Here is a 9,278-nt window from a genome sequence, read left to right as displayed (position 1 = left end):
TACTCCTGGAACCTTCTTCCCCCACATGCACACCTCATCCCTTCTCTGCCCAGTTTCAGAACTGAGTTAAAGACGATATTGTTTAGAGAAGCATTCCCAGAGGCGAGCCCCTCTCTGACCCAGGAAGCCTCCTTCTAACCATCCATCAAGAAGCCAAGCCCTTCCTCCAGTCAATCTGCCTTGGTCCAGGCCTCGGAGGTGGAGAAGATCTGTTGGCCCACATGCCCTTCCCCACCACCACTCCCTTCTCCTTTTGTGTTGTGTCTTCTTAGATTGTAAGCCTGAGGGCAGGGAACCATCTAATTAAAAAGATTGTATGTACAGCGCTGTGTAAATTTACAGCGATTTATAAATAAACGTTTAATAATAATAATAATAATAATAATAGTAATAGTGCCACTCTATTCTGCCTTGGTCAGGCCCCACCTGGAATACTGTGTCCAGTTCTGGGTGTCACAATTCAAAAAGGACATTGAGAAACTGGAGCGTGTCCAGAGGAGGGCGACTAAAATGGTGAAGGGTCTGGAAACCTTGCCCTATGAGGAACGATTTAGGGAGCTGGGGATGTTTAGCCTGGAGAAGAGAAAGTTAAGAGGTGACATGACAGCCCTGTTTAAATACTTGAAGGAATGCCATATTGAGGAGGGAGTGAACTTGTTTTCTGCTGCTCCAGAGACTAGGACCCAATGGAGCAATGGATGCAAGCTCCAGGAAAAGAGATTCCACCTCAACATTAGGAGGAACTTCCTGAGAGTAAGGGCTGTTTGACAGTAGAACCCACTCCTTCCTGGAGTCTCCTTCCTTAGAGGTCTTCAAACAGAGGCTAGATGGCCATCTGTCGGGGATGCTTTGATTTGGATTTCCTGCATGGCAAAATGGGGTTGGACTGGATGGCCCTTGGGGTCTCTTCCAATTCTACAATTCTATGCTTCTACGATTCTAAGATTCATCCTCTGGCATCTGAGCCTTTTCCAGCAGCAAAAATCTCTTTTATAAAATCTCTTTACAGGCACTAAAGAGATAAAAAAGCTTATCTGGGAAGGGAAAAAGCCAAGGACTAGATGGAAAACTCTAACTGACCAGAAGGAAAATGGCGTTTGTGGTCTTCCAGACTTGGCATTATATTTCCAAGCCAGGGCTATCACTTGGCTCCAGGACTGGATAAAGCTCAATAACAATAACCCACAGGCCTTGTTCCCAGTTACAGAGAACGTGGAGCCTAGTGGTTTGAGCCCTGTACCATGACTGTGGAGACCAGGGTTTGAATTCCAGCTCAGTCATGAAACCTTTGGGTGGCCTTCCTCAAGTCGCACTCTCTCAGCCTCAGAGAAGGCAATGGCAAACCCCTTCTGAAGAAACCTACCCAGAAAACCCTGCAATAGTTTCACTTTAGGGTCGCCGTAAGTCAGAAATAAGTTGAAGGCACACGCCAACAACTCAGACATTTACGAACACATTTCCCCAAAGGAGAGTTCTGATGACACCTTTTTATCCCACTCCTGTCCCAAAGCAAAAGAAACCCCTTTTGAAAAATCCCTTCAAAAGGGGGTTTATAATGGTAAAGTGGATCCCAGTCAAGACATAGACAAGGCTTTCCTAAAACAACATCAGAAATATACTATAAAATGGTTTTAACAAAAGCTATTGGGATAATTGCAAACAAGCAATTTCTGTTGTAGGTACTTAGTTCTTATATGTTAAAGTTTCTTTCTTACATCAAACTGCTCTCTCTGTCCTCAGAGCAATTATAACCCTCAGGTTAACTCCTGAATAAATCTCTCTCACTCAGAGTCTCCTTTCAGGGTCTAAGGCCTTTCTCTGGACCTGAGCCCTAAGACTCCCTCACAAAATCTTCCCCCTTTGGACACTGCCGGGTCCTTCTGCTCCAACTGCCAAGCCCTACCTGACCATCCCTCTCAGCAACAGGCCTTTTATCTTTTCCAAACTTCACTGTGATTGGCTGGCTGGCACCAGCTCTCTCCTGATTGGTTGACCATCAAGCCCTATCTGACCATCCCTCTCAGCAACAGGCCTTTTATCTTTTCCAAACTTCACTGTGATTGGCTGGCTGGCACCAGCTCTCTCCTGATTGGTTGACCATCAAGCCCTATCTGACCATCCCTCTCAGCAACAGGCCTTTTATATGCTCCAGGCTTCATTGTGATTGGCTGGCAGGCACCAGCTCTCTCCTGATTGGTTGACTATCAAGCCCTATCTGACCATCCCTCTCAGCAACAGGCCTTTTATCTTTTCCAAACTTCACTGTGATTGGCTGGCTGGCACCAACTCTCTTCTGATTGGTTGACCATCAAGCCCTATCTGACCATCCCTCTCAGTGAAGCCCCTTTCCCCTGCCTGGTTTCCTCCACAGGTGACGGAGGCGGCCAGGCAGGGAAAAGAGCCTTTCCTCTTCTTTCTCCTCCTCCTCTTCTTCTGCCTCCTCTCCTTCTCCTCTTAGAATCATAGAATCGTAGAGCTGGAAGAGACCACAAGGGCCCTGATCCAGTCCAACCCCCTTCTGCCATGCAGGAAATCCAAATCAAAGCATCCCTGACAGATGGCCATCCAGCCTCTGTTTAAAGACCTCCAAGGAAGGAGACTCTATCACCCTCCGAGGAAGGAGTGCATTCCACTGTCGAACAGCCCTTACTGTCAGGAAGTTCCTCCTAATGTTCAGGTGGAATCTCTTTTCCTGGAGCTTGCATCCATTGCTCCATTGGGTCCTGTTCTCTGGAGCAGCAGAAAACAAGCTTGCTCCCTCCTCAATATGACATCCCTTCAAATATTCTCCAGGCTAACATCCCCAGCTCCCTAAAGTCGCGCCTCAAAGGGCATAGTTTCAGACCCTTCACCATTTTAGTCCCCTCTTCGGACCACGCTCCAGTTTCTCAATGTCACTTTTTGATTGTCGACACCCGAACTGGACACCAAGTATTCCAGTGGGCAACCACAAGCAGAATAGGTGGCAACTATTATTCTCTTGGCTTAGACACTATACCTTTATTGATGGCAGCCTAACATTGCCTGGCCTTTTTAGCTGCCGCATCGCCACTGTGACTCATGTTCAACTTGTTTGGACTCCTAGATCCCTTTCACACAGATAAGTCTCCTTAAGTGAGGTGTCCCCCATAATCCTATATCTGTGCATTTCATTTTTCTGTCCTAAGTGCAATACCTTACATTTCTCTGTGTTGAATTTCATTTTGTTAGCTTTGGCCCAGCTTTCTAGTCTATTCAGGTCATTTTGAATCTTGATCCTGTCCTCTGGGGTATTAGCTATTCCCCCTAATTTGGTGTCATCTGCAAATTTGATAAGTATGCTCCCTATTCTGTCATCCAGGTCATTGATAAAGATGTTGAATAACACTGGGCCCAGGACAGAGCCCTGTGGGGCCCCACTGGTCATTTTTCTCCAGGATGAAAGGGAGCCATCTTCTTCCTCCCCTTCCTCTTCCTCTTCTTCTTCTTCTTCCTCCTCCTCTTCTTCTCCATCTCCTCCTCATCATCCTCTTCTTCCCCTCTTCCTCCCCTTCTTCTTCCTCTCTACTTCCTCTTCTTCCTCCTCCTCTTCTTCCTCCTTTTCTTCTTCTCCTCTTCCTCCTCCTCTGCTTCTTCCACTCTTCCTCCTCTTCTTCTGGTTTTTGGCCAGAAAGGGAAGCACATTTCTGCCATCTGTCTAGGAATAATGCCAAATGTCCTCCATTTTGATCATGCCTAAGAAACATGCATTTATATTAACATTTTTAAAAAATCATCAATTTTTTTTTGCGTGTGTCCTCCATTTTTAAAAAAATGTGTCCTACATTTGAAAATGTTGTCCTACATTTGTCCCGGTTTGGTGGTCCTGACTTATGGCAACCCTATTTGCGATTGGGGCAGGGATCTGTGAAAGGGGCCTAGGAGTCCTAGGAGGCCACAATGGGAGCATGAGCCTGGAGCTATTCTGAAAGGCTTATAGACAATTGACCTTCTTGTTACCGAAATAACATTCGATATTCGTGGGATCATATCAAAGGCATTATAAACAAGAAGGTATAGAATCAATACAAAAGCCAAAGAGGAAGAGTTCATTAAAAGATTTCAAAGAAAGAAGAAGAGCAAGGAATAGTAGAAAAACAAATAGAGAATGGATCATCAAAGTAAAGAAGAAGAGGCGATAAATAAAGGAAACAAGTTTATTCCCAACGAAGGGAAAAAGCTATTTAAAAAGACTCTGAACAGAAGGAAGAGCTCAAAAATAAAATAGACAGCAAAGAACCTGAAGAAAATGGAGAAGAAGCAAACAGTTCAAGAGAAGCGCTTTGACAAAGTGATGAGATTCCTAACTAAACCTGTTCGTAGCTAATATACATCCGCTTCTCTTGCTGTATTTCCTCTTGCTCTTTTCTAGCTTAATCCCAACTTTCAAGTATTAGTGTAAATCTAAGTATTAATTATGAGTATATGAAAAATACTCATAATTATAAGTAAAAATAAGTAATTATGAAAAAACAGTGCAAGTGTGTTCTGGGAATATTAAAGGTCTAAACTCAGTCTATAAAAGAAAAGGGATCTCTCAAAGCCTCCCAGGAGTTTATCACACGGAGGAAAGTGCCCAAATCCCATGGATGAACGGGGTTTAAACCTAGGAATATGCTGCAAGAGAAGGATTCTTCTGAGGCGACGTCACAAGAATTGGGAACAAAAGGGACATTAACCCAGGCAGAAAGTGGCAAAATTGCACCACTTTGGACCTTCAGGAGAATCCCAAAGTTAAAAGGCAGAGTGATTTTATGGCTTTCTGCATGGGTTAATGTCGGGTTTATGTCACAATAGCTTGAAATGTCTGAAAACCATCCCACTCTTACAGGATATTCCCAGGATTTAAACCCCACTTATTCACAGGATTTCATAGAATCATAAAATCATAGAGATGGAAGAGACCGCAAGGGCCATCCAGTCCAACCCATTGCCATGCAGGAAATCTAAATCAAATATGGGACTATGGCTCAGGAGACCAGGGTTCGAATCCCTGCTCAGGCAAGAAACACACTGGCTGATTTTGGGCAAGTCACATTCTCTCAGCCTCAGGGGATGTGAATGGCAAACCTCCGCTGATGAAACTTGGCCAGGAAAACCAGGGAGAGGGTGCCACAAAGGACTCTTAAAGGCACCCCCCAAAAGAAAATGTCTAGATTTCCAGAGCGATCCCCATGTCCCTCTTCTCCCAGCGATAGGGAGCCCCCCACCTGGCTGTCTCCCCCATTCTCCCCTTTCCCAGGGTTTCCGTTTGCCCTGGGCTGACTCTCTTATTTGTTTAGCAGACACCATTCATTTGTTTAAACCCTAGAACACTCTCGCCTTGGTCTGCTAAGAAACAGTATCCTAACTTCAATCCGCCCCGCACACTCAGATCCACCGGGCAGCACTTGTTAAGAGTTCCGGAGGCTAGATTAGTTAATACCACCAGAAGGGCCTTTTCCACCTCGGCCCCTACCCTCTGGAACTCGCTGCCCATTGAGCTCCGTTCAGCAACCTCCCTGGCCCAATTTAAGAAGGGGCTGAAAACGTTCTTCTTCAAGCAGGCTTACCCCTGATTCTTTGCCCTGAGAGCCCCCTCTCCTCCCCCCCTCTGTTAGTAGTTTGTGATTTGGCACAAGTTCTTTTATTGTTTTAATTGCATTGTTTTTAATCTATACTGGATGTATGTTGTTATTGTTGTTAACCGCCCTGATGTTCCGAAGGGCAGTATATAAATAAAGTTTTTATTTTATTTATTAACTTATATCTGTATCCTGTATCCAGTCCGCTTCTCTTTCTATAAACAGGCATCCAGTTCACCTAGCGTTTCAATGCCCCTTCACTCACCGTCTGCCATAACATCCATTATAACAGTGAACTCCCCAGTCATACTCTGAAACAACTGGAGGGAATACTGAGCATCCTCATGGACAGCTATCCTAGGAACAGGTGAACTGAAACAGGTGTAAGAGCAGCATCTATAAAGGACATAACTCCCTGTCTCAGCAACAATCCTTCTTCAATGTCTTCAAGCTACCCATTCCCAGGTTTTAGTTTGTGCAAATCTGAGGCTCTCCCACCAAGACTCTATGGACTTCCCAAGATCCACAAGGATTCCATTCCACTCCGACCCATAGTGAGTGCTACTGGATCCTCCACATATGACTTGGCCAAGTTTCTGGCCACACAATTACAAACCCATATAAGGCAGAACTCCCACTACACCAAGGACTCAGCTCACTTCGTAGGAAAAATCAATAACCTTGAACTAAAACCTGGAGACATATTAATTAATCAGCTTTGATGTGGTCTCCCTGTTCACCAAAGTCCCCATAATGGACACCATGACACTTATCCAACAGATTTTTCCAGAAGACATCACCACAAGCTATTTCCAGTGGGACAATCGATTCTACAAACAGAGAGATGGGGTAGCAATGGGGAGCCCTCTAAGCCCGGTGATAGCAAACTTTAACATGGAACACTTTGAAAAGCAAGCCCTGGAAACAGCAGCGAGAAAGCCCACAACTTGGTTCCGATACGTGGATGACACTTTTGTTAAGGAAAAAGCCATATGGATTATACAGTAAGAGAAATAAAAGATGTATGTGAGAGTCAGAGTGACTCAGCAGAAGCCAACTGAGAACCACACAGGTGTGAATGGTAATACAATTAACAGGTCCAGAGTGCCAAGGACAAGAAATGCATAGTGGATAATTGGACACACCTGACAATTGTTAAGTGGTCAAGGCTGAGATGATGAAATCATTAATTGTGGGATGAACAAGGAGAACCAATGGGAATGATGTACACGCCTACTGGGTGGAAACAGACCACAGTAGGTGGTACCATGATTTGGCTATAATAATGACTATAGATCCCAGTGCATTTTGTGGGTTGTAGTTGTGGGTAGTAGTTGTAGATAGTAGTAGTGGATTGGAGAGTGAGGAGTTGAGTATTGTTTGGAGCTGTATATAGTAGAATAAAGTAGATCTTTTATATAAGACTACTGAGTTGTCTGGTGTCTTGGGTGAAGCTACAAGAACCAGCAGGACCCTGGTGAAGAAGGGTGAAGACTTCTGTGGAAGCAAGAGTGAGAAGGCTTGGAGAGTTTGTCGGGGTCTTCAGCCTGTTCTCTGCAACTCTTGCAAAGATATAACAACTGGCCAAAACTGGTCAGCGTGGTGCACAACCAGGTGGTGAGTTCCAGGCCAGGTGAAGAGCCACAACTCCCATCATCCCTGACATCACTGTCTGGAGCCATGGAGAAGAAGACCTGGCTGTATTCCTGAACCATCTGAACAACATCCACCCCAACATCCAATTCACTATGGAAAAAGAAAAGGAAGGAACACTGCCATTTTTGGATGTCTTAGTCATCCGCAAACCGAACCTACACTTGGGTCACACAGTATACCGAAAACCCACACATACAGACTGAAACCTGCACAAGAACCCCAACCATCACCCAGGACAAAAAAGAAGCACAATCAAAACACTGGTAGACTGGGCAAAACGCATCTGCGAACCCCACTTCTTGGAAGATGAACTGAAGCACTTGGACCGGGCTCTACAGGCCAATGGTTATTCCAGCTCAGACGTCAGAAGGGCTGCCAGGCCCAGGAAAACCCAGAAGAGGGAAGACAAGCAGCCACCCAAAGGGAAGGTATTTTTACCATACATCAAAGGAGTCACAGACAGAATAGGCAAAGTGGCGAGGAAGCATAACCTTCAAATGGTTTACAAACCGATGAAGAAAATCCAGCAAATGCTTTGCTCAGCCAAGGACCAGAGAGACCCTCTCACAGCCGCAGGAAGAGTTTAGCGCATGCCATGCAGCTGTGGACAAGTCTCTATAGGGACCACCAAACGCAGCGTGCAAACAAGGATCAAGGAACACAAGAGGCACTGCAGACTGGGCCAGCCAGAAAAATCAGCCGTAGCAGAACATGCCACAAACTATCCTGGGCATAAAATACTGTTTGAAAACACCGAAGTTCTGGACCATGCCAACCACTTCCATGTCAGGATGCACAGGGAAACCATTGAAATCCACAAACACCTGGACAATTTCAACCGGAAAGAAGAAACCCTTAAAGTGAACAAGGTTTGGCTCCCAGTCCTGAGGCATAGCAAAATAAGGACTCAGCAAATGCAAATGGGAAACCATTCAGAGTCAGGGGCTTTCCCAGCAGATAATGATCCCCAATTAGCAGACACTCATCCTCCTTTGCATTAGCCTCCCAGGCTGAGGCTGGCCATCAACACAGAACAAGACACAGGCAAATCCCTCCTGCATTCCCAGGCTCACACAGGATATATAGACCCAACTTTTTCCAGGCAAGCATTCTCTGAAGATGCCAGCCAGAGATGCTGGCAAAACATCAGGAAGAAACTCATCCAGAACATGGCCACAGAGCCTGAAAAACCCACAAAAAACTATGGATGCCGGCCATGAAAGCCTTTGACTTCACAATTATCAATTTGGTTACATGATGCCCATATTCTTTTCCAGATAATGGTGGGCTTTGAAGCCATGGGCTTCCCTCAAGTTATTGAAGCTGTTGATGGGTACCACTGCAACATCATTTCTCCTTTACGTCAAGGTGAGGAATACATCAACCGCAAAAACACATACAGCATGCTCCTACAGGGTATGGTAGACCACACTGGACTCTTCATAGATGTATTTATTGGATGGAGCGGGACCTCACATGACAGCTTTGTGTTTTGCCACACACAGATCTATGAAGCCATGTGTGGTCGTGTATTTGTGCCAGGGAACCCAACTGTTACCATCTGCGGGAAGCAAGTGGGCCCCCTGTTGATTGCCGATGCAGCGTATCAGGTGACAACCTGGGTCATGACCCCTTTCAAAGGCACTTTGCAGCCATGCCAGGCAGTCTATAATCACCACCTAAATAGAGCCAGAAATACGATGGAACGTGTCTTTGGCCGCTTGAAGGCAAGATGAAGGTGCCTCACCGCTCCATTGGAGCTCGCAGAGGAAAATGTTAACTCCATAACTGTGTCATGCTACATTTTCCACAACCTCATTGGACTGGGGGGGATATTTTGGCAAGGGCACCACCTCGCCCTAGGAGATTCTATTCAGTCTTGGGTAGGTGAATGCCCCTTTGTGCTGGATGCTGCCCTTGTGCGCAACGCCAATGCTGATCAGGAGAAAGCTGAGGGTGAGGTGACAAGGGAAGCACTGGTGCAGCACTTCCTGGTCCCATAGGAGAACTATTGACTGCTCCTCACTTACTTGTGCATTT

The 9,278-nt window shown here is 45.7% G+C and overlaps 1 protein-coding gene across 1 annotated transcript in view; it reads right to left on the bottom strand.

The window, feature by feature from the left end:
- Positions 1-9,278, bottom strand: part of LOC121927296 (thioredoxin-related transmembrane protein 1-like) — a 93,324-nt gene that overhangs the window by 26,208 nt on the left and 57,838 nt on the right. Inside the window, 1 exon segment of the mRNA XM_042461022.1 lies at positions 5,848-5,939. Coding sequence (XP_042316956.1) covers positions 5,848-5,939 — 92 coding nt within the window.

This window comes from Sceloporus undulatus, chromosome 1, assembly GCF_019175285.1.
Source record: "Sceloporus undulatus isolate JIND9_A2432 ecotype Alabama chromosome 1, SceUnd_v1.1, whole genome shotgun sequence".
Lineage (NCBI taxonomy): Eukaryota > Metazoa > Chordata > Lepidosauria > Squamata > Phrynosomatidae > Sceloporus > Sceloporus undulatus.
Note: the sequence above shows the minus strand (reverse complement) of the source record. Positions and strands in the feature narration are given on the sequence as shown.